The 26,887-nt window shown below is 50.7% G+C and overlaps 1 protein-coding gene across 17 annotated transcripts in view; it reads left to right on the top strand.

Moving 5' to 3' along the window:
- The window catches only part of VEPH1 (ventricular zone expressed PH domain containing 1), an 82,428-nt gene extending 67,157 nt beyond the window's left edge, over positions 1–15,271 (top strand). For all 17 annotated transcript variants that reach the window (XM_084530020.1, XM_084530024.1, XM_084530012.1 and 14 more), the window contains 3 exons: positions 2,252–2,369; positions 11,390–11,526; positions 14,900–15,271. In XM_084530020.1, coding sequence (XP_084386146.1) covers positions 2,252–2,369; positions 11,390–11,526; positions 14,900–15,136 — 492 coding nt within the window. In that variant the 3' untranslated portion in view covers positions 15,137–15,271. The remainder of the gene's footprint in view (positions 1–2,251; positions 2,370–11,389; positions 11,527–14,899) is intronic.
- Positions 15,272–26,887: the final 11,616 nt, after the last annotated feature.

Raw genomic sequence — 26,887 nt, forward strand, 5'->3', positions numbered from 1 at the left:
TTCTCTAAGAGAGCCTTTTGTTGAGCAGTGTTGCAAGAGAATAATTAACATTTTTAAGCCGTTGTTAGTTCTGTTCTTCCTTGCCCTTTGTTTGCTATCTCAGTTTACGCAGCAGAAAGAATTGCCACATTTTCACAATGGAGTCGCTGAAGCTTTCAGGATGATGTAGGGAGAGGATGAGATAAATCTCTCCTCTCCAATTAGGCTTTTTTGTTTCCCTGTGCTTCACCTCCTAAAATAAGTGGCTCATTTGAGGTGTCCTAGGAGTACGGAGTGGGAAAGGACGACTGCTGCGTTGATATTTCCCTGATTGCCTCTCTCACTGCCTCAGCTCACTGCAGCCACTGAAAGATTTTTCACAGGATGGCAAATGCCTGCTCTTTTTGTGCAGCTCCGTCCACGTGTGCTTCTAATGACCCACACAGACCCGCTGAGAGCAGTGCCACCAAGCATTTTGTCCATCCTGCTGCCCCCCAGGGATAGCTCTGTGCTGCTGTCCCCTGCTGGGAGACTTCACCCCTCCATCGGGGACCAAGGGGCTGGTCTGTCTGTCTGTCCTGCTCCCCGAGGAGCCAGCTGTCCTGCCCTGGGGGGCAATTCTGGATCCCACACTATGCGTGAAGCATCTGGAGGGAGGCGGTGGGCGCTCAGACCACCAGATCCACCACTGACATACCGGGGGGGAGAAATACGGAGAGAGGCTGCACAGCTCTCCTGTTACACAGCGCAGCAGCCAGCTGAATTGCTTGCATGCATAAAATTCCTCTTTGGAGGACAGTAAGAACTTCATCAATGCATAATGAGCAAATTAATCAAGTTAATGGGCACCCCCAGGCCTTCAGCAGGGCACCGAGCACTGGAGGGACGCTGCCAGAGGAGGGGACCGGCAGGAGCACCAAGGAGCTGGGCCACTCATCTCCTGCACGAGGATGGAGAGAAGAGCCGAGCCTGGCTCTGCTGCCCTGCAGCACCCTCTTGCAACCAAAGCCAACGTGTGTCCGAGCCCTTTGACATCTGGCTGTGGTTTTCCCCTGTGCTGTGAAGCCCATTTTCCCTACTGGAAAGGAAAGAAAGCCTTTGTTGTCTGGAGCTCAGGTGATGTTAGTCCTGCTCACGTGCTGCCTTGCCAGTCTTTTAGACAGCCTGAAACCCACCGGGACCCTGGGCTAAGGCTCAGAGAGGGCACTGGGGGCAGCTGGTGCCAGGAACCGTGTGCCAAGGAACTGTGTTCAGGTTTTTTCCTGGGGTTAGAGGCTGGGGAGCAGAGCAGCCGTGCTGCTGGGTCTCACAGAACTCACAGGCTCCTGCTTTCTCATTCCCTAAAGCCTTTGAGATAGAAGCAAATGGAAAAGGCCTGAATCTGACAGTTCTGCCCTCTGTACAGCCTTCAGTGGGCGGAACTCGTGTCCCTGGCAGGAGAGGATATTTGTCCCATTTACTGTGTAAATCCGTGTTTTCTTTGGGCTGCTGTGTGCGGTATTACAGATCTCCGATGATGCCAGGTAAACAAATAGGAGTGTTCCCTGAGTGGTCTTGGCAATTCCTTCTGTGTAGTGAGAGACTCGGTGTTATTTAATATCGACATTTATCTAAATGCAAGATAACAGTATTTTTTGGAAATTATACCGTGTTTTAAGTGCCTCATGAGCATCTCCTGGCTTTTCCCATCCTTGAAGCTGCAGGTGTAGTCTCTGTAGGTTTTTCATCAGGTCGGATATTACATTTATTTTGGATAATCCTTACTTTACTTTCCCTAACCCTTACTTTCCTTACTGCTGTCAGTGGAAGAATAGCATCGCGTTTACCTGGGTGTGCTCTGTGTAAGATAACTCAGTCCTGCTGTTGTGGCATTTTTTTTGAGACATTCATGTTAAACATTCGTATTGGTGCTTCTTGGATGGGGCTGGGTCCAGAACTTCTTTCTTAACAAAAGAAACAACAACAAAAGGCACGGTGGGCACCTGCTGTGCTGGGGACCCAGGCAGACCAGCAGCACTGCCTTGTGGTTTGTTGGGAAGGTCCCCCGAGGGCTGGAGGTGATGCAGGAGGCTCTGCTGGAGACAAACCAGGGCTGCTGGGGCACAAAGGATCAGAGCCCAGTCCCCTGCCTCCCTGACGTGTTGGGTTAGGTGCTGCTGGTGATGAGGGAGGTGCAGGGACACGTCAGCTCCCGCTGCGACGGGGGCTCCGAGGTGCTAACTGCAGCCGTTCACCATCTGAGCGCCTTTGGTTTCTCTCCTTGTTGGCCCAGGACCTGGACCACGTGCAGATGCACCTGGAAGAAGTGAGGTTCTTCGATCTGTTCGGCTACAGCGAGGAAGCGGGGACGTGGCAGTGCTTCATGTGCAATAACCCCGAAAAGGCAACGGGTGAGTGCTCTGCGAGCCGTGGCTGGGCTGCAGCGTGGCTCTGCTCTGTGCAGGAGTGGTGCTGGTGGCAGAGGCTGTGCCAAAAGTACAGCAAAGTGCCCAGCGTAGCACTGACAGTGTCTGTTTTAACTGGAATTCTCCATTAAACTCCTTCTGTCTCAGCATTTCTGCTGAGAGAGAGTCAAACACAACCCTTATTTGGTGTATGCTCATAGGGACACCATCCAACATTAATGTGAACCCATAAATCTGCACGGCTGCTAATGCCTGGGGAGTGGGAGGGATCTGCACCCATCTTGCAGCACCAGATAAAGGAGTTGCATCTGCTGGACCACGTCCCAGGTCCACCGGAGACTGCCCAGGTGCCACGCATCAGGGGATGTTGGCATAAGTGCTGCAGCCAACTCATGTCCTCCTCAACTCACAGGGCATCCCGAGGAGCGGTGGCCAAGGTTTTCCGCATAATTATTTATTTTAATATAATTGAGTCCATAGTGCACATTTTCTTAAGAACAAGGCAACTCTTAAGAACAGCCATAATACTGAAGCTGTGTTAGAAAACAGGATGAGGGGACAAAAAACTTTGTCCAAGGTAAAAGATTCTGGTGATTTATGGGTTTTGAAGCTCTCTGCTACCCATGTGTTTTAGATCAGTGCACTGAAATTCAGAGGATGGCCTTTTTCTTAGATTTTCTTGCCACACTGTGATAGCCTGCACAATTCTGGCCAAGAATTCTGAGTATTCTGGCCAAGCCTTTGAAGAATTTGCTTTTTCAGCTCTTTATTTCAACAGCTAACATCTCTTTATATTTCATCAACCTTGAATCTAGTAAGTCTTGTAAGCATGGTGGTGGCACAGCTGTCTATGCTCGTTTCATGGGGGTTTTGACCATTTTCCTCCTTCCACAGCTCCCAGGTGGAACTCACCTCCCACCAGAGGAGTCGTGCTTTGAGCTGAGATTTCACCTCAGTACAGTGGCCGTGCTGTGGCTTGTCCCTCACATCAGTGTTAGATGTGTGTCAGGCCACAAGGACAGAGTCTGTCTGAAAAATAACCTAACAAAACAGCTTTGTTTTGAACTTTCAAGAACTCAATGTGCCCAAAAAGAGGAGTGTTCATGGCAAGTTACTGATTGTGCTGGTGGGGTGGCTCTGTTAGTGCCAAGGGACTGCACAAAGGTGGCAAAGTCAGTCCTCGGAGTGACATGAGGCACTGTGTTCTTGTTGATGCCATGGATTTGGCTGTTGGCACTAGTCTGGAGACACGAGAGGACCCCGTGAGAGTGGTGCTGGGGCTGGGATCCCGTACAGGCAGTATGGGGCTGGTGAACTCAGGGCTCTGAACACAGGGGGAACAGCAACGAGAGACCCCAATGCCAGGCTGTGATTCCCAGTGAACTCCTTGCTCTTGGGTGAGTAGAGCAGGAGCGTGCAGACGTGGGGACGTCTCTGTGCTGCTGACAAGAGGCTCTTGAGTCTGTTCCCAGAGCACTTGAGCTGACATCTCGAGTAGCATAAACCGTGCGTGGTGCCGGGCGCTAACAGCCCCCGGGAAGTGGGAGCTGACGCGTGCCCTGGAGCACCCGTGGCAGGGTTTGGCACACTGCTGCCCTGCTTACACATCATTGTGCTGGGCTGGGCTGGCACAAAAAGGGCTTGGGTTTGGCGCAGAGGTGTGCCAGAGCAGCAGCTCTTGGCCAGATGGGTGCAAAGCGTCCATCTCCATCCGACAGGAAAATGTGCGTCCTCACAGCCTGTCCTTCCCAATCGCTTCCTTCCTTACTGCTTCATGCAGGTATCTCCACGTGCCCAAACCCAGCAGTCATCTTCACCACTGGTTTTATCACCCTGTTCGTATCTATAGGGGTGTGGCCTCCCTCGGTGACCCTGCCACCCGCCTGTCCCCACTGCCGCAGCTGAGGAGGGGAGACCTTAATAAATATCAGCATCTACAAAATCACCATTTACTCCCAGATTTGGAGCCAGGGCTGTGAGTTATGGGGTGCCTTCGGGGATGGATGGGAACAGGAGGAACTAAGCACACAACATTTTTGGGCTGTAACTGTCTGTTCTTTTTGTAAGCCATTTCTTTGTCTCAGTTTAAAAAAAAAAATAATCAATCAATTGCACGGCACATTGTGAATATCACAGCTTGCCTCTCGAACCTCAAGGCCTTCAGAAGTCAAAGAAAATGAACTATTTAATGGGTCAAGACACGTGAAGGGAATACAGAAGGTAGTGCTTCGCGGGACAAAACCTGCAGGCGAATGGGCAGTTCCTAGCGCTGGAGATGCAGGTCTGGGTTAGCTGGGAGAGGTCGTGCCAGAGACACTCGGGGGTCTTCAGGGATTTATAAGATGTGACAGAAAACAGAGGGCTCAGAGATCTCCCTGAGCGTGTAAGAAATGTAAAGCTGTGAGGCATCTTTCATCCTCATTCCACAGTCGGACGGACCCTGTTGAAACCCACCAGTACTTTTGAAAGACACACAAAAAAATAATTTCTCCCACTCAGCAATGCTGTTTAGCAACCCAATTCTTCTTAAAGAAGGAATTCAGAGGGAAATTCTTTTTCTATTATTTTCTTTTGTTTTCTGTTAATGTCGGGTTTTGTTACATTTTTTGGATACCGTGTTGCAAGATGCCATTTATCCCCCAGACTTAGGGAGGGATTATGCCTTAAAGCCTGGCTCTTGCCTCGGGATGCCAGCTCCGTGATGGTTTTTGCAGATGCAGTGGGGAAGCTTTGCGGAGCCGCGCTCTGCTGGGAGGCTGAGTTAGCAAGGGAAGAGGCAGTGGCAATTAATACAGAGAAAGTTTGCCTATTTCACATGCATTCTTCTGGCTTTAAAGCATTATTTAGGCAACCACACTCTTCCAGAAGAGCTGTTAAATCATCCGGATTTTTTTTTCCTGCTACCCCTGAGCCAAGGAGGGAGAGAGCATTCCTGTGAACCCTACTCATCTGCCCACATACACGTACGTGCCCTAACTGTGCGGCTGGTCCCAGAGCTAGGGAAGCCAAGTTGCACTATTTTATTTTATTTTTTTTAACAATAACCATTCAAGCAAGGACGTAAGGCATCTGAAATTTTAGTAAATACAGTGTGCCTCTTGTTAGGAAAAGCTGGCTTTTAAGAGCTTCATTTCAACATAACCTTCTGTATTGACAGTTGGCTTCACAAGCTCTTGCACAAAAAAATTCAGTAAAACCACTTGATAGCCTGTGAGGGAATTGCAGTACATTCCAGATTCTGGAAGCTTACAAAGAAATTGCAGTAATCCCTGTGGGCTGCAGAAGAGACATTGTGCCCATGGGCAATGATTCGGGTAAAACTGAGGGGTTTTTATGAATTCCTCCTTAAAAAAGCAATTCACTCAGAATAGCCTACACCATATTAAGTTCTGAATACATTTATCTTTTGCTAGCAGTGGTGATTATCGAGTGAACTGGAATATCCCAGCTATAATGCTTGCTTGAAAATTATAAAAAGTGGCATTCAGTAATGTGTCCTTTCCAGGTTTTCAACAAAACCAAATGTGATAATTAATGAAAGAGAGCCAATCCATATTCCCTTAGGTTAATTGCATTTATCTTCTTCTGCTTACCACCCACACATTTCATTCTTTCAAGTTAAGAGCAGCTTATTATCATTGAGATCATTCATGATTGGGCTGAATTTTTGTGGATGGCTTTGTTTCATCAAATGGAAGATTGAATACTTTTTTTTTTTTTTTTCTTACTTGAGTTCATCTTGCAAGAGTTTGGTTTTGGTTTTGTTTTTTTGTTTGTTTTCTATTTATTCACTACCCAAACTACTTCAAGTTTGATGCAGTGTAGTTCTGCAAAGAAAGCAAGATACAATCGGGAGAAAATAATTCCAACTTATGTCATGGAGGACTCTTCAGGGTTATTCAGGGTACTATTCAGGGTTAAATTGATTTTGTAGCTGGTCTCTCTTTCCTGAGATGGTTTAAGAAGCAATGGGTATTATAGCAAGTAATTATTCATTTTCAGCTTAGGCAATAGTTTTAGCTTTATTGGGTGTTCTTCAGGAAAATAAAAATGTAATGAAAAATATCTAGTAGATAGTTTGAATCCTTCAACTCCTTTTTTTTCTAGCTAGAAATCTCATGATATGTCAGCACACCACTGCGATTTCAAACCCAGAGGAGATTGTGTGATCACCTGGTTTAACCTCCTCTAAAACAACAGCTAAAGAATCCAGTCCAATAATGCTTATGTCAAAGAATTTTCTCTTTGATCTGTATCACTTCAGTGTATGTTTCTAAAGATGTCTAAACCTTTTTTTTTAACAGTCAAGTGAAGGAGAACCCGTGAGTTGTTGCTCAGGTAAATTAACCTCCTGTTAAAACATGGGCTTATCTCTGGGCTGTCTCTCAGACCCGGATCACGTTAGGCCCTTCCCTGTTATGAGGAAAATCTCTGTGTAGATTTTATCATGTCGCATCTTGAACTTTGCTTAGGAAATTAAAGAGAATGCACTTCATTAGTTTCCCATGATGCGAATAATCATATAAAAACTCTTGTATGACTTTTCTGAAGTCTTCTTAGTTTGTCTAGATTCATGCGAGGTGAAGAAATCAGAATGAGACAGAGGGTTTCCGGCAATCGATGTGTGTGTGAGGAATGTGCACATACCCATTGTCGGTTGTTTGCATTTTTAAAATTATTCTAACTGTATTAAAAATGCAGGTATTTCCATGTGGTAAGCAACGGGGCCACCAGCGACTGCATTTGGTTTTGGCTAGAGTTCAGAGAGAAGAGGAACTGCATTTCTGAGGCAGGACGGGTTTGCTCGGGTGCCCCTTGCCAACAGAACCCTGCGCACTTACTCCTACTTTCTGCACACCGTGGGCTCAGTGGCTGCAGTGGTGACCAAGTAAAATCCCAGTAAGGACCAGGACAGGCTGCACCAGGATGCCTGGGGACGTGGCAGTGGCCTCATGCCTGCGGGGAGGTGATCAGGAAGGTAGGGCCAAGCTCTTCCAAGGGTGCAAGGGCAGGAGACAAGAGGTATAAGCTGGAACGAGGGATGTTCAGGCTGGCTATAAAGGAAAACTTTCCCACTGCGGGGATGATCGAGCATTGGAACAACTTGCCTGGAGAGGTTGCTGAGATTTTCAAGTCCCAAATCAATAAATCCATGAGCAACCTAGCCTGACCCCAGCGCTGACCTCGCTTTGAGCAGGAGGTGGGATGAGGCACCCCTTGAGCTCCCTTCCAGCTGAATTATTCTGTCATTCTGTGAAGCTAACCGCAATCAAAATAAGCAAAAGGACTTAGGAAAATATTGGAAAAGAGCTTCATTCTTATCTTTTGTGAATCTTTTTCTTCTAATCAGCCCCTCAGACATACTGGCATCTGCTTCATTATGACAGCTTTGGAAGCTGACAGCGGAATTCCCTGTGGACTTCTCTGTGGATGTACACAAGAAGTGCTCTGTTATCCCTGGTTCCAGCCACTGAGTGCTTAAAGGCAGACCAGCATTTCTCTAGTAAATCCAGTGTTTGAAAGATTTTGGCCATAAATATCCAATCTGGGACAAAATTGCACATCGACTTCCTTTCTCATGCTGTTTCCCTGACCACCAGCCATCTCAGTATCTTCCAGTGCAGAAAACTTTGTGCTTTAAAGCTTCTCAGTTTGGCTTAGAACATGTTCTGCACTGGAATTGGTATCAAAGCTGTTCCCTGGCACCAGGACCCAGGTAGGTGTACAAGACGTTGAGCAGTTGTCTTTTCATAGCAAAACTGTGTTTTGCTGTATCTAGATGTTTATACATCTGCCATCAAGGTCTGAGAGTTACTGTACACATTATGAATTCTTTGTAGTTCTCATTTAGAAGTAAAACTCCTACCCTGTCTTATCCTTTGCTCTCTGATTCACTAAGTGGGCTTTGTCGCAGCAGTTCTGACACTTTCTCTTGGGAGGCGATATGGAACCGTGCCCTTTTTATCTCCTACACGCTACTGAGATAGTATTTCCTGACGTCAAACTGCATATTCTAACGGTGGCAGAATATCCTCCACCAAGAGCCTGCACATGTGAATGGCAAATAACGGGAACGATGGAGGTATGAGCCTGTATGTTGTTCAATTAATTCCCAGCCCCAGCTCCATCATTCCCAGTGGTGTTTCTGTGCACATCCCCAGCAGCCAGCTGGGCCGCTGTCAGCAAAGAGGTGTTGCAGAGGCACCCCATCCCTGCATGCTGTGACATCCGTGTGGCCAAGGAAGGCTTTAAATCCCCTCACCTTTTGACAACAACATGCATTTTCTTGATCCGATCTCCAGGATTTTCACATCAGCTGAATATTGATCTCCAAACTGCCCCTGCCCCAACCACACTTCTCTGGAAGGCCCAGGACAAAAGCTTGCCAGATGAGGAAATTTCTTGAACAAAGGAAAACGTGTATCTGTAGTAGTTTTGAAACCAATATTTAACGCAGTTGAAAAGTTCTTATTAAGGGGCACGCTGTAAGACGTGGCTCTGTTCCACTGGAAAGCATGTTGTGAAATTGGTGCAGCCCCAAACCAGCTTCCCCGTAAATTTGTGCGGTTTTGTAGTGACAAAAAATTGCTCGGGGAGAAAATAAGCCTCTGTTTTACTGTGTCAGGTTGGGTGTTGTAATGCATCAGTGCTGGCATGAAAATCTGCAGAGACGAGCTGCCACGTCGAGCTCGGAGTGCTGTGGGGAGAACGACCTCTTTATCACAGAAATCAGAGGCGTGCTTCCCCGTCGCGGCTGCAACTTGGCCAACCCCATCTTCATTCAGCGTATCTCCTTCCAGAAAATCGCTGTCTGCAGAGACAGAAATATTTGTCATCTTTCATGAGGAAATCGAAGTAGTACGCACTGAAGACCCCCAATGCCTGCAGCTCTGCCAACACAAACAGAAAGCATACATTCTTTATCTAAATCTAAAATAGTTATCTAAATTGCATTTGCATTGTTTCCCACTACCAGAGCAGAGGTAGTGAAGAGAGCTACGTGTCCAGAAAGCCACAAAGCCTCTGAAGCCCCAGGTGAAGCCCAAGAGCAGCAGCAGCGCTGCCTGTGGTGGCTGCCCCTGGGCACCGCGCTCACCTCGTGTCCTCCCGAGGGCCTCGGTGTCACAGCGGCCCCTCGTGCTCCGGGCTCTGAAGGGCCATGCACAGATGACAGCAAAGGCTTTCGAGAAAAAGCTTTGCTGGCTAAAGCTGAACGCGAAGGTATGCGAGAACGGCCAGCCAGAGGATAACCAACTATCTGACAGATGCTGGGAAGGACTCCAAGCCAAACAGCACATCAAAACACATCCGTTCTCAGGCTGCTTACGCCTTGGCCTGCTCCTCAGTCCATCTGATCCGTCCTGTCCTGTCTGACTAAAAATAGAAGAGAAAGCAGAAAAGAAGAACCAGCAGTGGCATTACAGAAGTTAAGAGTTGCTCGCTCCGTGCGCAAGGGCAGCAGCTCGAGGCAGCTCCGAGGGCAGCGTTTTGGAGCCCAGGGTGATCCTCATGGTTGCTGGGCCTTCCTTGTGCTGGAAGCTTCCTCCTTGGGTGCAGGGTTAGGGGACACTCCTCCGGCTCCCGAAACCCCATGGCCATGGGGCTGATGGTGGAGGAGGCCCAGCCTTATAAGCACGCCGTGAGCGAAGCACGGGGCCTCCCAACATCCATGCAGTGCTTTGAGTTCTCAAAGTAATTTTAAACATAACAGTATTTTTGCAGTAACAACTCTATTTGGTCTTTGTAAGGGAATCAACGGAAGAAAAATCTGCGGTGACAAATCTGAGCTATTTTTCTAAGGCAGGCTGGAGTCACTCTTCGGACCACTGTGGGAGATGAATGGACTGGACGGCGCTGAGCCTGTGTGTCTGTGTCCGTGCCCACTGCATCCCTGCGGTTACTGAGAGCTGCACGCTGCTTATTTCTAATCACATTTTAGATTATTCATGTACAACTTGCTGTAGTGCAGTTGATCGGGGGGCAGAAGCTTTTGTTTCTCTCCTCTCCTCCTCCCTCATCGCTGACTCCTGATGTGCACTGTGTACGGGTGGCATTCACCTGCACATGGGCACCACTGCTGCTATAATTATTCCCACCCAGTTTGTTTGAAAGCAGAATTAGTGGTCGATGACATGCTAATAGTTTATCTGTAAGTAAATTTTGCCACAAGACACTAAAAACTTGGCTGTCCCAAGCGGTGACAGGGGAGGGCCCTGACTGCTCCTGTGGGGGTGGCACTGACCCCTGCGTGGGCCGAGCTGTGAGGCCCTGGCCTTTGTGGGCCAGCATCAAAATAAATCGTGTTATTTTATACATGGAAAAGCGACAGAAAGCATCACACTCCCAGCGGGTCAGTGCTGTGAGATTTACAGGGCAGAAGCACCGCTTGGTTTGCTGTAAGGGCTGGTTTTTACAAAGTGGATCACCAGCCTTAAATGACTTCTGAAATATCCCTGAAGAGAGAAGAGGGGGCTGGCAATAAACACCTCTGTCCTTACCACTGAGGGAGCCCGGTCCTGACGGAGGGGAGGGGAGGATGAGGAGGGAAAGCCGTGCTGGTGGGGCTCCCATGGGACGGGCACCTGGCCTGCCAGCCCACATGGAAATCCTGGCTCCTATCTCCCTCCATGGGGCCACAGGGGAGCTCAGGGTCAGCCCCGAGCTGTTCCTGTCCTTCAGACCCCAGAGCAGGAGCACAACAGCACCGAGCTCTGCAGAGCTATCAATTATTATCGTGGGGCTGAGGAACAACTGGGAGGTGTTACGGTGGGGGAAGTACGTGGGGAATAAGGGAATAATAGAAAAAAAGTGACAGGCAGAGCGGGCCGAGCCATCGGCTCCATCTGCCAGGCCTCCCAAGTAAAACATGACCAAGGGCCTGAGGAGGGGAGGGATGCAGGCTGGCGCTGACACGGCCAAGCTGCAGAAACCTCCTCTGCATCGCGGCAAAACCTGGCATGCCGAGACGAAAGAACTAACCCCTGGCTGTGTGTTCACCTCTGCAGTGGTAAATCAGGATGGCCAGCCTCTGATGGAAGGCAAGCTCAAAGAGAAGCAAGTCCGCTGGAAGTTTATCAAAAGGTGGAAAACTCGCTACTTCACCCTGGCTGGCAACCAGCTGCTCTTTCGGAAAGGAAAATCCGTAAGTCAGAAGAACGTCAGCTTGATCCCTTTGTTTCCCTCCTCCGCGTCACCATTTCCCAGAGGTTTTCACCACTCAGCTTTTTCCATGGGCTCTGTACACCACACGGCTGACTCCAGCCAAGTGTTTGCTCGCAGGGTCTGTTTATGCTTTTCTGGCTGGATCGGGAGCGTGAGACTTTGGAGAGGGCTCAGCGTGAGGCTGGCAGTGCTGCTCTGCAGGCTAATGGCTGCTGCAGCCCTCACGTCTCGGTGCTTTACCCAAACCCTGCCCGAGCATTGCCCCCGCTGCCTCCAGGCACCCAGCACCAGCTCCCAGGTGATCCAAAGCTCCTGCTTCACGAGTGCATCCCCTACTGATGGGACTCCAGTGGGATAAGCAGTAGCTCAGGGTGGGACGGTTGTGTTCAGCATGTCCAGGAAGTCAGGCCCGTCCAAGCATCTCAGGGCAGTCCCCTAAATGAAACAACAGTTCACTTTTTTTTTAAAGCCTTGCCTGCTTTTGTACATTAATAGCAGTTCTTGAGGTGATGGCGTTACGACTGGTGTTATTTGTACAGGAGGTGCAGGTCTGCTTAAAGCGAGGTGATGCTGAAGTGCCCTTCTCCCAGAGGAACCAAATTTGTTCTTTCGCATCTACCCTCACCTAAATTCAGGGTAACTCTGCTGAAATTTCTGCAAAATTGTTCAAAATTTCCACCAAAACTCATGACAAGTTTGTTCTGGGCATAGAAGAGAAGGTAATTGAATCCAGTCCTCAATAATTATTACTTGTCAGTCATTAGAAGCTAACTTTCTTCAGCTGTTCACAATGAAAATTATCAAACATTGTGCAAAATAGTCCTTTTATTTTTGTTGCAATAGTTCTCTCTTCGATAAACCAAAAATAGCAGCATCTTCCAGTTAAACCAAGCCTCAATATTTCTGGTAAAGAATGTCTTTTATTACAGAACCCTAGCAAAGCTCTTTAAGCTTCTGAAATGGCTTCCTGAGTCCCTTCTTCCAAGAAACACATCAGGGCATCCAGCCTAGGAGAAACAAGTGCCTTTCATGGGGCAGTACGACCCTCCTGAGAGCAAATACTTCATAAAACGGCCTTTCCTTTACTTTCTAGCGACTTTTTCTGACGTTTGGTTGAGATCCTGAAGATGGTTCAACCCATACAAGCGTTCCAGCTTCAGTTCAGCACTGGCTGGTATTTCCTTCTTAAGGTGTCAGAATAATTGTCACTTTCCTAGCAACTTGATTGGCTTAAAGAAATGTATTTAATGGAATGGATTTAATTAGCTCTGCAAACAAGCCAAGCAAAAGTCACGTCAGAATACCTTGATTACTCCTGGGATGCCATTAGCATGTAGCAGTTGCCTCCTTGCATTTGCATTCTCGGTGTTCTTGTTAACGTGAGGAATGTTCAGCCTTTTGCTGGCAGGTTAGGTTGTCAAACAGCAGATTCTGCTTAATAGCAGAGTCTATATAGGTTAGCTGCCCTTTTTTTAGCTGGCAAACTCCAATTTTCTTTGCTTTTTCTAAAGTTGAACAAAAATATCTGGTTCCTGCGAGCAGCAGGCTGGCATCCAGCCCCCGGGGACAGCAGCGGGGTGTTGTGCCCGGGCATTCAGTCTTTCAAGTTGCTGCGTTATATCCTGTTACTTCAATGGCTCTGTTTGTTTGCTTGTTTTGTTTTTTAATTAGAGATTTGAGTCCTGTTGTTAACCATTGCTTGGGCTACAGCCTGGGAACCCCCTGAGCCCTCCAGCTTGCGCTGTGTGCATGCCCAGAGCTGACTGCTGCAGACACCAAGGGAAAGGCTTTGCCTTGCAGCAGGGCTGGAGCTAGGACACCGCACAGAAGTGCTTCAGACAATTAATGTGCAAAAGAAGATTTTCAAATCCCACTCTGCTGAGTGTGCCCTGACTGCAGGCGTAGGAGACAGCCAGGCTCCTGATGCTCCTCCGCAGCTGCAAGGGAGCGTGTCCCAGGCTGGGCTCGGTGGTTTCTCACGCACAGATCCTGCATCTTTGCACCCTTTTGGGGTGAAGCAGTTTGCCTCTCGGTGCTGGGGAAGTCTGGTCAGTGTCAGACAGGGAGCAGGCAACAAAGTGCTGGTGCTGGGCCAGAGAGCGGCAGGAGGGAAGGTGCCACCAGCAGCAGGGAGGCAGCGGATGCACGGAAAGCGCTGCAGTCGCGAGCACCGATGTGCCCAGGCAGCTTGAGGTGTTGCCGGTGAATGGTTCTGTATTAAAAAGGAAAGGTTTCTGCCCGGCCACATCTGGTGCTGATTGCAGTGCCCGAAGCAGCACAGGCCTTGCCTGGCTGAGCGTGACAGCTCTGCCCCTTCATCTCTGGCGTCGCTGAGCAGGGACAGGCGCCGCGTGGGTGTTTGGACTTTTCACGCTGCTCGCTTGAAAACACAAACCAAACACAGAGGAAGTATTGTGAGATGGCCAGCTGGCTGTGCCTGCCTCTTCCCAGAGTCCCACTACAAACCTCCCCTTCGTAGAAGTAACCAGAAGGACAACATTTGCTCTGCGTAAGCGATCGTATGGCCAGTGGGTGAAGGGGCGGAATTAGAAAACCAAAATAGAAGAGGTCTGAAATGAGTCCAGACTCCTGGAAAACAGTGGTAAATCCTTCCACAGAAATGTGCCTAGGGTACATTCTCAACTTTCTGTAGCAACTTGAGGTCAAGGGCTGTGTGGCCATGACATAACATGAAGGGAGTGGGTCGGTTTTGCTAGGCAGGCATCTGTGTCCGCAGGGCTGCTCACGGGGTGCACAGTTCTCTTGGTGCATGGGGAATTGATGCTGCTTGCCTGCATGGTAGGAGCAGAAAGGTTTTGGAAAACCTGCTGTGCTCCTCTTGGTAAAAAGCACAGGGAGCTCAACAGGAGAAACCTGAGCAGTCTTGACAAAGCGGAGCCTTGTGTTTAAACTTCTCATCTGGGAACCACAGTTGGTATCTGTGCTCACAGATCTCCTGCAGGACACGTCTGTGACTTTGCATAATCACCTCTTACGCTCCCCGCATCACATTCCCACCCTTACCACGACGCCAAGATTTCACAGATGTACACTTTGTACGTTTTCAAACCACATTACATCTCAGCTGTGCCATGTTCCCCACTCCCCACTGAAAAATGCCCTGACTTCCCTCCTGGTCCCGGGCCAGACACAAAGCATTTGCTCTGTTGTTACAACCAGGACAAGGAGTTGCTGCTTCCCTTGCTGGGGGAGAGCTGGAGAAGGGGGACAGCTCATCGCTCCTTCAGAGGCAGAGCAGGCTCCTGTTTCTCAAGGAAACACTGCTGATCACCCGTCAGGGTGGTGGAAGCTGTACCAAACGAACGTGGTTTTCTTTGTCTCCTGTGTTTCAGAAAGACGACCCCGACGACTGCCCCATCGAGCTCAGCAAGGTGCAGAGCGTTAAAGTGGTGGCGAAGAAGCGCCGGGACCGCAGCCTGCCCCGGGCCTTCGAAATCTTCACCGACAGCAAGACCTACGTCTTCAAGGCCAAGGACGAGAAGAACGCGGAGGAATGGCTCCAGTGCATCAACGTCGCCGTCGCGCAGGCAAAAGAAAGGGAGAGCAGAGAGGCCACCACCTACCTGTAGGGCTGTGGCACCTCCAGGACGGGGCAGCTGCCTGCAGGCTGCTCGAGGGGAACGTCCCCGGCCCCAGCTGCTGGGACGTGGGGAGCTGGGGGGAGGCTGTTGGCAGGGGCCAGGTTGGCCGTGGGGCAGCTTTAACACCACCGGGGGACCCAGCGCTGCGCCGTGTGCTGGTGTAGACGTAGCTTGCACATCCGCAAGCAAAATGCAGCTTTTTCTTCAGCCTAATTGCCTCAGGGCCAGGAGACGTGGTGAGAAACAGCCCAGCCCTGGCCGCCCATCTCCTGAGAGATGAGGTCTCCACGGCTTTGGACACTGCCGAGAGCATCTGAGGATGTAAGGGCTTGCTGCGTTCCTCACTCACTGTCCGTCTGTGAAAAGATCATTTTCCCTCTTATTTAATCTCAATGTACCTTACCTTTTTACTGTTTATGTGCCCATGAAAAGAAAATCATAGTTGCTTCTTTTTTCAGATCTGAGATGGGGCAATTTTAAAGGTTTAATAGTGCTGAAAAATAAAATTCTATATTACATGTTTTGCTTTTTCTTCTTTCTCCTGCTTTTTTTTTCCCCCCTATTTGTAAGTAAATGTAATTTTAAATATATATATTTCCTTTTTTTTTTTTTTTAGTCATTTGTCTTTACTGTTCCGTAAGTTTTCAAAATGTCTCCAAAACTGAAAAATGCCCAGGTATTTATTTTGCTGCTGCTGTTGTCACCCTCCAGTAATTCCAAAGCAGAGAAAGCACTGCAGAAAAGATGGAAAGCAAAAGAGGAAAGGAGGGAAAAAATGAGTGAGACGTCTGCAGGTGAAGAAATTAATTTGGAGATCAAGGCTGAGTAGATATAAAATCTTAAACTTCCCAATCTGCCTAAAACCTAGAAAAATGTATCTTTTGGAAAAAGTTGTTTCCAAAAAAATTGCCTGTGGTGATTTTACAGACAGATGGATCTTCCGTTCAGCAGAAGAGCCCCCAGCATCTCAGAGAGCTCCTTGCAGAGCATTGCTGGGCAGCTGCTGTTTCTCCAGCGGGGTGGGACAGAAGTAACGCCTGCCTCCGAATTCACAGCCTGATCTCTGCACCGTCCCAAATATTCGCAGCTCTCCTGGTTTCATGCGAGCCATTGCTGCTGAGCCGTGACCCCCACCAGGAGCTCTGATTTGGTTATTGGGACAGACGTGGGCCTGGTGCGGGGAGCAGAGGGTGGGAAACAAAAACAAACCAGCTTGAAGCTGGCTGGGGCAGTGTGATCCGAGGAGACCAGGCTGCAGAAGGGGCTTTCTGGTGGCAGGGACAATGGATCTGCCCCGTGCCACCATGCTGCCCGCCCTTACTACTGATGCTGCTGTTGAGCACCAGCCGCCTAGCCCAGGAGGCCCCCCCAGCACCCAGCTCCTTTCTTGTCCAGCTCTCCACGTGTTCCCCAAACCCTCTGAGACCAAAACAAATCCAGCAAACCCTTCTGGATGCTCTCACACTCCCTTATCGTCTGCTGGGAGTTCGTGTAAGTTGATTTTGTGTTGCTGGAGGGAGGGCTTCAAAGCCGGCCACAGGTTTGTGGATCTAAGCAAGCAATCTGCATCGCTGCTGGTGGCATCTAGGGGAAGGAGGAAACCAGCTCCAGCCTCCCCAAGTGTCTCGGCTCTCCGGGGAGATGCTCGACATGGTCCAGTTCCTGAAAATTCCCGTAACAGCTCCCAGGCGGAGATGAGTGCTGGATCACGAAGTGCCGCAGAGTGATGGGAACAGCTCTGTTAAAGCCAGTCACCGAAAGTTCACCCATCAAGGGAAAGCAGCTGAGGGGTTTCGGTAAAGCTTTCAACACGGCTTCCCCTAGGATCGTACTGGACAAATTGTCCAGCCTACAGCTAAACAAAAACATCACGCGATGGGCGAGCAACTGGCTGACAGGCAGGGCTCAAAGGGCTGTGGTTAATGGGGTCACATCAGGCTGCTGGCCGGTCAGCAGTGGGGTCCCCCAGGGCTCCATTTTAGGGCCAGTCCTCTTCAATGCTTTTATAAGCGATCTGGATGTAGGACTAGAAGGTGTTTTGAGGAAATTTGCTGATGATACCAAACTGGGAGGAGCTGTTGACTCTGTTGAGGATGGAAAGGCCTTGAGAGAGATCTGGACAGATTGGAGAGCTGGGCGATCACCAACCGCATGAAGTTTAATAAAGGCAAGTGCCGGGTCCTGCACCCGGGATGGGGCAACCCTGGCTGTACGTACAGACTGGGCGATGAGACGCTGGAGAGCAGCCCTGCAGAGGGGGATCTGGGGGCTGGGGTTGGCAGCAAGCTGAATATGAGCCAGCAGCGTGCCCTGGCAGCCAGGAAGACCAACCGTACCCTGGGGTGCACCCAGTCACTCTGAGCAAGTCTGGTGGCATCTGCGTAGGTCACGGCACTGGAGCTCAGGGGCATAACAGGCTGGCTAATAAAAAAATCCATGGACAAGATGGGCTGCATTTCCTCATCATCATTTGCCACCTACGCATCAATTCAAGGCACCTGATTGCCTGTGCGTGCGCATGTAGGCAAGGAGAGCACGCTGCTTGTTTGCATCTAGCTCCCAGCCCGCGGGGTGCTGCAGCTGAGAATCCAGGGCACTGCTGAGTGATTCCTCTGCATGAGCATGAAGCTGCGATATGGGACAAGGCTGTGGCTGCTTCACCTGCTGCCTCGGAGCTTTGTCATCAGCACCTCGCTGTCGTCCGTCCCTCACGTCCTTCCTCGCAATCCCAGCGTGATTGGAACAATATGGAATGCATAGCTGTGTTGTTAGAGACCCCGGGGTCTGTGCCAAGAAATAATTACATAAAATAAGAAGCTTAGCCACACTTCTCCTGTCTTAAATTAAAACTTGGAATGAAATAAAAGAGAAATTCAGCTGGCAACTTATTCTAGTCATCCTCCTAAAAGGAGAAACACAGAAATCATCAATCTAGTTATGATGAGAGCGAGGAGATTTAAAAATAATAAATAAAAATTAAAAAATAAAAATCCCACTGTTGCAAGATTTCTTCTTGAACAAATGCATAAATAGCTTTTGCTGGTTCTGTTCGCAATGCCATGTACTGAAACCTTCTAACTCCGAACGGCCGCTGCCCTCTGACCAGGGCACGCTCTGGCGGTTCCCGCTGCGTCACCCCGCTTTGTGTGCTCCTCTCTGGAGCCACCGCTGCCCGCAGGGGACGAGGGCAGCGTCCCAGTGCCCTGGCACCCAGTGTCCAGGCCCAGCACAGCATCGCTGCTCCTCCCTTCCAGGAGAGGAAGGAAAGTGGCTGCCTTGCACAACGCTCAGCACAAAGGATGTCAGTCGCACTCTGCTGTTGGGTGAATTAACCTTTGCTGAAGGACGCCATTATTCAGGAAGTGTTTGGTGAAGGAAAACAGCCTTCGTCTTGTGGAGAGGGGTGCAGCAAATGCTTTCCAAGCCCTGGCTGTACGGGATGCTAAATTCGCCAGGCGCAGCCAGCGCCGCGCTCGCTCCTGATGCACCGAGGGCAGGCTGGCAGCGGGGGCTGGTGGTGGGGCCTGGTGGTGGCACTGCCCCCAGCATGGCCATGGGATGTCCCCAGGGGATGCAGGCACCAGCGGGGAGAGCTCCCAGCCCACACCAGTGCCCTGCAGCCCTTTGGTGGCCGGGAACAGACTGGGGCAGGATCCCGGCCCGGCATCCCTGAGGAAACCAGACCCAACGCTGGATCTGGATGCTCCCAAATACCAGCAGTTCCCAGGCTGGAGCCCAGTTTTACAGATGAGCATAGTTTCTCCTGGAAGCAAACACTGACTCATTCGAGCATTTCTGTGTAAGAAAATAATCCACTTTTCTGTGGGAGACCTGGTGTCCCCCAAGGTAGCTCCATGACTCAGGGTGTGCACGGCAATGAACGGTGTTTAACTTCACCCAGTTTTCTGTTGTTCATAAGCAAACAGTGCTTCCTTTCAAGTGTATTTGTTCCGATATTTTCTGAAAAATCCTGCAGCTTCTTCCTGGGCAGTTTGCAAACGGCAGCTTTTGCCCACTTTCTGGTCATGGCTCTGTCCCGGCTCTGTCCCAGCAGTGTGAGCTCAGCGCCCACAGCCAGCCGACAGCAGCGCTCCCCACAAACCCTCCTGTAAAATCCTTCTTTCCTCCCCAGGGCCGAACTGACTGAGCTTGAAAACGAACTGCAGAAGGCCGGGACATTTGCTGTGCTCCACGAGGGCACAATCCCACACGCAGCCTGCCCAAGTGGGTGCGGGCCAGGCCGGAGCCTCCGCAGGCCCCGCACTCCAAGGCCCTGCGCTTCCACGCCCGCAGCCCCGCTCGGCAGCGGTTCCTAGAAATGTGAGCCATAGGTTGTACTCCCAAGCTGCCTTCCCAGGGCTTGTTTATGAGAGCTGAGCCCGCTTCTGGGAAGTTTTCCAAGGAAAGTTTACCCTCCGATTCCTCCCCTGCCTCCTCGAACAAAGAGTTCTCCATCGCGTTTGACAGGAACAGAATAAAACAGGCGATAAATGCTTAGGTATTGCACACAGGCACCGCAGGCGCTGTGGGTATAAGTGGAACAAGCTGGACTTTATTTTTCACTCCCAGATTTTCCAGGTTTTCTGATCCCAGAGGAACAACCTTGCCTGCCTATTGTCGACAACTCATCTAGCTCATATTGATGCTGATGACTAATCCTGCGTGGCTGAAACCCTTGGCCCCAGCGAGGTCAGACACAAAGCTCCTATTAACTCTAATAGGGCCACAGTCTTATCACGATTGCTGCCTGTCTTAGCCTTACCTTCGAAACCTCCCCCAAGCACCGCAATAATGGGACCTGTCCCCTCAGCACCAGCAGCTGAAATAGAGACACTTCCACCCCGATGCGATGAGGGCTGGGCTGCCTCTCACCCCCGCCAGCCTCGAGCATCGCTGTGGCTCAGCGACCCGTGGCACTGCTCCACTGGGGACACATCCACCCCACAGCAGCACCGCTCGTGCTTGGGGCAACTGTGGTGCTCCAGGCAGCTTCCCCCAGCCGAGGGGTAGAGATAAGCAGGAGATAAGCAGGTTTTGTGGCTATTGCCCTAGCAGAAACACGCCTGCGCCAGTTAGGGAGCATTTAGATTGCACCTGCAGAGGAAGTGGACGGTGATGAATTAGACGTCAAATTGCCAACACGTTGAGCTGGCTCAGTTATGCCACACATCTCCCCGTTGTCTAATTAGGTGAAGAAAGAGGCAAAACCGGACTTGGTGCTGAAATGATGTGGAGCTTTCCAAACTGCCCACGTTGGGTTGGTTGTGCCAGGATGCCCATGTCCTGGTGCTGGTCCCGGTCCCACCAGGGGATGTCCCCTGTCCTGGGGAGCCCCGATGTGTCTCATGCAGCCTCGGGGCACCTCAAGGGTCAGGTTTATTTGCTTCTGTAAGCATGGATACTCTGGGATAAATTCTCTGCCTGTCTGCTGTGGATAAAAATCATTCGGAAGGTAATCCCGGAGTTTAATTAGCTGCAACTTTTAATACATACTGAAATCACTTGACATTTTTAGGACAGAAGTACTGTTTTGTTTAAGCAATAGCTATTGTTCAGGGGCCAAGTTTTGCTTGCTGGTCTCTGCCCTCCACTTCTTCTGGCTCTTCCTCAGCAGGGAAATCAAACTAGACATACGAGTTCTGTATGTCCTGTAGACAAAGCATGAGGAAATTAGAATCTGAGGGGTCTTTACAAATCAAACAATGCCTTTTGTTGCCAGTAACAAGCGTATCCAGCTTCCTTTCAAGAGAGTTAAAAAATTACCCTCTTGGGAACCATCCAAGGCTGACTTCGGTGTTGAAACCTCGCCGGTGCAACAGCCCCACAGGGCACCGTGGTGGCTGTGCCCTGCACTGGGCTCACCGGGCTGAGCCCCCTGCCCCGGTGGCACAGCCGAGCCCCAGCACCCTCAGGTGGTCAAACCTTCTCTTGTTAGTTATGCATGGAAAATACGTGTGTCCGTAAGAGGGATCTTTGTTTTTACAGTGGGTATTTTTTTTATTTTTATTTTTGTGATGGACAGCTTTACATACCCAGGTAACACTTGCAAGTGGGTACAGACACGTCCCTGACGGGCCGGCTCTTTATTGCAGGAGGAGGCGGTGTGTCACACGGCACAGAACAGCCCTGCGACCAAACATCTTTGGTTGCGATTTGGGACTTCAAGCCCATGTGAAAACACTCGTGGCAAGTGCTGTTGTTTTTCCTTTGAAGAATGTACGTGTGAAAACCCTTTGCTTCAGTGCAGGTGGTGTTTAGGCAACAGCAGAGTATGTTTTTCCAGCTGTCCGTGCCTGTGCCTGAGTTTTGACGCCGAGAAGCCACCGCCAGCTTTCCGACGGCCGTGCCGAGCTCTGAGCCCCGGCCGCCTTGGCCCCGGTGCCAGCAGCGAGTGGCCGTGGGTTCGCTGCGCTCTGCGGCACCGTGTGCTGGCCGTGGAGCTGTCCCAGCCTGCGTGGCCGTGGTTCTGCCCTTCAGCCTCTCGCCTTTGCTGGCCCTTACGCCGTCTCACCTCCCTGTTCTCACACTGCCCCTCAGCAATCCGCCACGGTTGCTCTTTGTTTGGAAGGGAAGTGACTCCAAAATGGAACAGAATTCAAGAAATAAACAAAACTCTTACACCCTATCCGTGCTTAGCTGCCCCACCTGGCTCACCGGGACCCCTCTGTTCCCCCGCCCCGGCAGCAAGCCACCGGCACCAGCAGTGGGATGGGGAGAGGAGGAAGCAGGTTGTCCGCTCACACCTACGAGGTACGGCTTTAAAACATCCACTAAAACCCACACCACAGGGAATCAAAGGCGCTTTCTAAACATATCCCATGTGTGCACGGGACTGTGACTGCTCCGCTGGCTCCCTGCCGGGGGCTGTGCAGTATCTGTTTCATTGTGTTTTCACCATGTGCCTGGCAGATTTGGATCCAGCACGATATGTCTCCGGGAAAATTGAGCCCAGCCAGTTCAGATTGCCATCAGTCGGGCTAACGGGGACATGAGGGAGCCCCACAGCACCCCTGGTTTGTGGCTGAGGGCACCAGACACCGGTCCTGGGGGCAAGTCCTTTCTCACAAGGGTACAGCCGTGATCTTCGGCAGTGGACCTGTGGCCATCCTGCCCACCACACCACCGTGAATATTCCCAAAAAGCAGAGATGAGCCCTGAGCCCTCAGCAGAGCTCACTGAGCACCACCAAGGGGCACGGCTAGGTGGTTTATACCAAGGTTTGAGCCCCAGGATCCTTCATACTTCCTGCTACATGGAAGAAGGAAGGGGCCACAGGACCCTAGTTTCATCTCACTCCATCAGCCAAAATCATCTGGAGGCTAAAAACAAAGGTGTGCAGGAGAAACTGCCGGGAGAACACTGAACCACCTCGACCATGTCTCATAATCTCAGGGGATAGATTACCAGAAATGGTTCACTTCGCCTAATACATCATCAGCCCCTTGCTGTTGTTCCTGCTTCCCGACAGAACGGCTGGTTTGCAGGCAGGAATATAAAAAAAGAGAGTTAGTAAATGTTGGCTGGGGAGAAATGTTTGTCCTGTACAAAGTTATTCCAGCCGGAGTTCATCAATAGCTTGGTAAACACCTTGCAGCCCTCCAGATAATTTTTTGGCCAAACAAAAAGCAGCAAATTGAATAGAAGCTGAGTACCCAGAACTATTTTTGCAAACTGTTTCAGCTGTGTTGAGTGCATCACATCTGGCTGTATCCTGGTCCATTTAATCACTAATGAGAACGCATGTGAAAAACAGTCGCCTCTTCAAAAAGCTGGGCTCTGCTTTTGGGTTTCCCTTCCTGCTCTCTGTTAGCTCTCCCCATTCACAGCAATTCACTTTCTCGCCGGCAGCCCCCCGCTGCTCAGATTGTCTTTGACAAGGGCACTGCAGCGGGGGTGGGGAAGGATGATGGAAAACATTATGATTTTATCAGCAGCCTGTTGTACATACTATTATGAAATGAGGAGTAAAACCCATGTGTAACGTATCAGGGCTGGTACTAAACTCTAAAGCCCACGAGCCTGTTAGCTGCAGGATCAATGGATCAGTGGGCTCAGCTGGGAGCCAGCTGCCCAGCATCCTGCCCCGACAGCAACCAGGAGCAGATGGGGAGGAGGCAGAGGTGGGGTGGCCCCTCTCTGCACCATCCTCTGCCTCCTCCAGAGGTTTCAGGGCCCTCGGGCACTGGGTGCTTCTCCCAGCAGCAGCAGGGTGTTGTGGAATCATGGAGCCAGCCACCTCCTTGGCCCCGTGTGGCCAAGTCCCACCGTTTAATTACGTGATGTCTGGTGGGTTGGCAGCAGGAGGCACCTGAGAGCACGTCCGTGCTTCGTCTGAGGTTCCTGCCCACCACGCTGAGCCCAGTGGGCACTGTGAAGGATTTTTGGGGCACGACACATGTGGGTCAGCACACGGCAGGGCTGAGCTCCTGGTGCTGGCTCTCTGCTGAATAGTTGATGGGAAATGGACTCGAGATCATCAGGCCCACCTGGAGCCACACCTAAAAGCAGGACCGTGCTTAATGAAGGCTGCAGCAGGGCAAGCACCAAGCATCAGGGACTGAGCTGCAGGCAGAGGTCACCCCTTGGCTTGGGAAGGAGCAAACCGGCTGGCAGAGATGTCTGCCTGCACGCAGACTCACCCCTCTGTTTGGCAGGGAGGATCTTTAGGATGGATGTGCATATTTAGGAAGTGTCACTTAAAAAAAAGCACCTGGGAGCACTCAGCAGGGTGTACCGGGAAGCGTCTGCTGGTGCAGGAGCTGGGCGGTGGCTTGGGGCTCCACGTGGGCTCCATCACCATCCACCCCTGGCTGCGCAGAGGAAGCAGGAGAGCATGCAGTGGGGCTTTTTTGGCCGAGCCCTGCTCTGCGTGGAGCCTTGAATATGCAGCAAGTTACTTCAAAGGAGCCAGGGCCCTGGGGAGGCCTCGCTCGGCTCCGGTCCCTGTGGGGAAGGAGCAGAGACCTGGGGGAGTGGAGCCCGCGAGACGGAGCCGACCTGCAGCTTTGAGTGATTTCTATGAAGATCAAATGCATTAACAATGATAATTGTGGTAAACTGTGATTTTTTATGTTTATTTTTGTAATGGTGTATGTCACCAGCCGTAAAAGGAGCCGGCTGACCTATGCTGATCACCTCTGTTGGTCCCATCACAGCTCCAGAGCGAAATTCTGGTGATCTTTGAGGTAGCACGAGGGTTTTTTCGCTGCAAAATGAAGTCAGAAAGTCCTTTTTCCAGCTCGACTGGTAATACTTCTGTATTTGAACCTAAAAATAGGCAGGCTTACCGTCGTTTCTGAGACAGGCCATGGGATGTGTAAAACAGGGATGCTTCCTTGTCGTGATTTAAAATTAATGATTTCATTTTTTAATCTGATATAACCCGCTCTGAGTACGGTGATGTTTGCAACCAACACAGGATAAATGCAGGGTTTCCTTCCCCAGGTTCTCGGCTTCCTTCCCCCAAAGCAGACAATTTAAGGCTGGAGGGCCGGCACTGCAAATCTCGCCTGTGCTCACTGAGCAGCCCCCTGTCCACAAAACTGCTGGAGGCAGGCATGGCACGATGCTGTGATTTTCTGTTCACTTTAATGTCTGGATTTTACCTGAGGTCATGAAGTTTGGGTTCTTTTTGCAGTAAAGTGCTGCCTCCTGCTGGGTGAGAGGCACCGCAGTGAGGCTTTTCTTCCGCAATTATAAAGCGGTTTTCACTTGAAGCGTAGGAGAGAGCATTGCAGAGAGCATGAATGTTCAGGGTCTCCCTTGTTTCTAACCCACTGGTGCTGGGAATAGTGTGGGGTGTCGGTGTCTCAGCTTTCTCAGTGCTATGGGGCCAGGCAGCCTGTGCATGGCAGGCTCTTTGGGGTGTAAATGGCCTGCGGCCTGTCAGGGCTGAAATCTGTCTGTATTTAATACTGCCGGTGGTTCCGTCAGTAAAACAGGCTCTCGCCCAGGTACTGCAGGTTTAATTTCCTCTCCCTTTGCTGGTGACGCAGCAGCAGCCACCTCCTGCTCTGCTGCAGCACGGCCTCAGCCCACTGGATGGCACACGGCCCCTGCCAAAAGCCCAGAAACGCAGCGCTTGTTATAAACAGCAAAGGGACTGCAGCTTGTGCTCGCAGTTAACATCACGGGAGGCACTGCAGGTTGTCTAATAACCATTAGCGAGCTGTGTTATTGAGGTCTCGTTCACGTGCTGAGACCATGAGCTACAGCATACACTCTCCCATAGCTCAGACCATGAACCACCATGAACAGCAAGCATAATATTTAATGTTTTCACATTCAAGGTGTCTTTCTGATGAAGTTGGCACTTTACCCAGTGGTTTCTTTTGGTAACACCCCATATATATTCTCAGCAGCGGTGCTGTTCTGCCTGAAGCAGCCCTGTGCTGCACAGGACGGGATTTCACCCGCTGCTGCCATCAGTGCACAATGTGCCAGGGGCCCAGAGCTTCCCTGAAATGCTGGAAGAGAAACAAGATCCCTGGAGGAGGAGCAGGGGTGAGGAGGCAAGGACCTGATGAACCTGCTTGTTCAAATCTTTTTCTAGAGGAAGAAGGAAAAAAAAAAAAGTGTAAACCACTTCATTTAAGGTTAATTGGACGCTCCAAAATGCTCCGAAGAGCTGAATACAGTTTGCTGAACACACACATGCAAATGGGCACGGCGGTGAAAGATTTGCCTGCTATTTACATGAGACGAGGCCTTTCGGTACCGACTTTATTTGCCTGTAGGGGAAACACCTGCCTGAACCGATGGCGAGGGGGCATTTTCTCGACGGCGCAGCTGCTCCTAGCGGGTGGCGCTTCAGGAGACGGCCAGCCCGGCGCAGGATGTGGTTCTGTGCATCTCCAGTGCTGCAGCACGGAGCTCTCCGGGCTGAACGTGCTCGGCAGCGTGGCCTCCCCTGCCCCAGGAGCCCGGCTGCAGGGTGCAGGTACTGCTGGTGATGCTTGGGGTGTGTGGGAATGCCGCCCGTCCCGCTGGGCTCAGCCTGCCCGGGGTAAGGGCAGCACATGAGATTTAAGGTTTTGCAGGCTGCCGGTGTCCCAGCCAGGAGGAGCAGCAGCTGGCGTTGGGCTTGGAGCAGCACACGGTGTCTCCACATGCTGGCACATTCCTCAGCGTCCCAGGCTGTGTGCGCTTCGCCCCTGCTCTGAGAGAACAGGATAAGCCCTCCCCGGGCACGCCGCTCTTCCCTTCGCTGTCCTTTAAAGCTGCAGACTCATGATGCAACCCCTAAAAATAATTTAGGCCTGTCCCTCTAGTGACAAATCTCCTCCTGGCTGAACCAGAGCTAAATCTGTCCTGCTGATGTCTGCCTGCCCGGACACAGCCTGTTCCTTTCCACCCCTCCGGTTGCCTGCTTCTGCTCGCTCTGTGCTAGTGACCCCAGTGGGATTTTTTCCAGGCTAACGCCCTGACCCTTCGCCATCAGCTCAAAAAATGAGTGAGAGACACGTGCTAAAATTAGTACCCCGATGCCTCACCGCCTGATGACAGAATCTATGAAGCACTTTTACACAAACGCAGCATTAGGGAGAGAACAGAAGGCAGGAAATATTATAGCTGGAGTGTAAGGCTTGAAGACTTTGGCATTTTAGATGATAAGAGTTGGGGAAAATAAAAATAAATAAATAAATACAAAGGTTTATTTTTACACAGGGGTGATATCTGAATCTCTTCTTGATAAAGACTTTAAGCCAGCCACCGGCAGTAGCTCCACTGGCAAGAAAT

Source organism: Aythya ferina (assembly GCF_964211825.1).
Source record: "Aythya ferina genome assembly, chromosome: 9".
Lineage (NCBI taxonomy): Eukaryota > Metazoa > Chordata > Aves > Anseriformes > Anatidae > Aythya > Aythya ferina.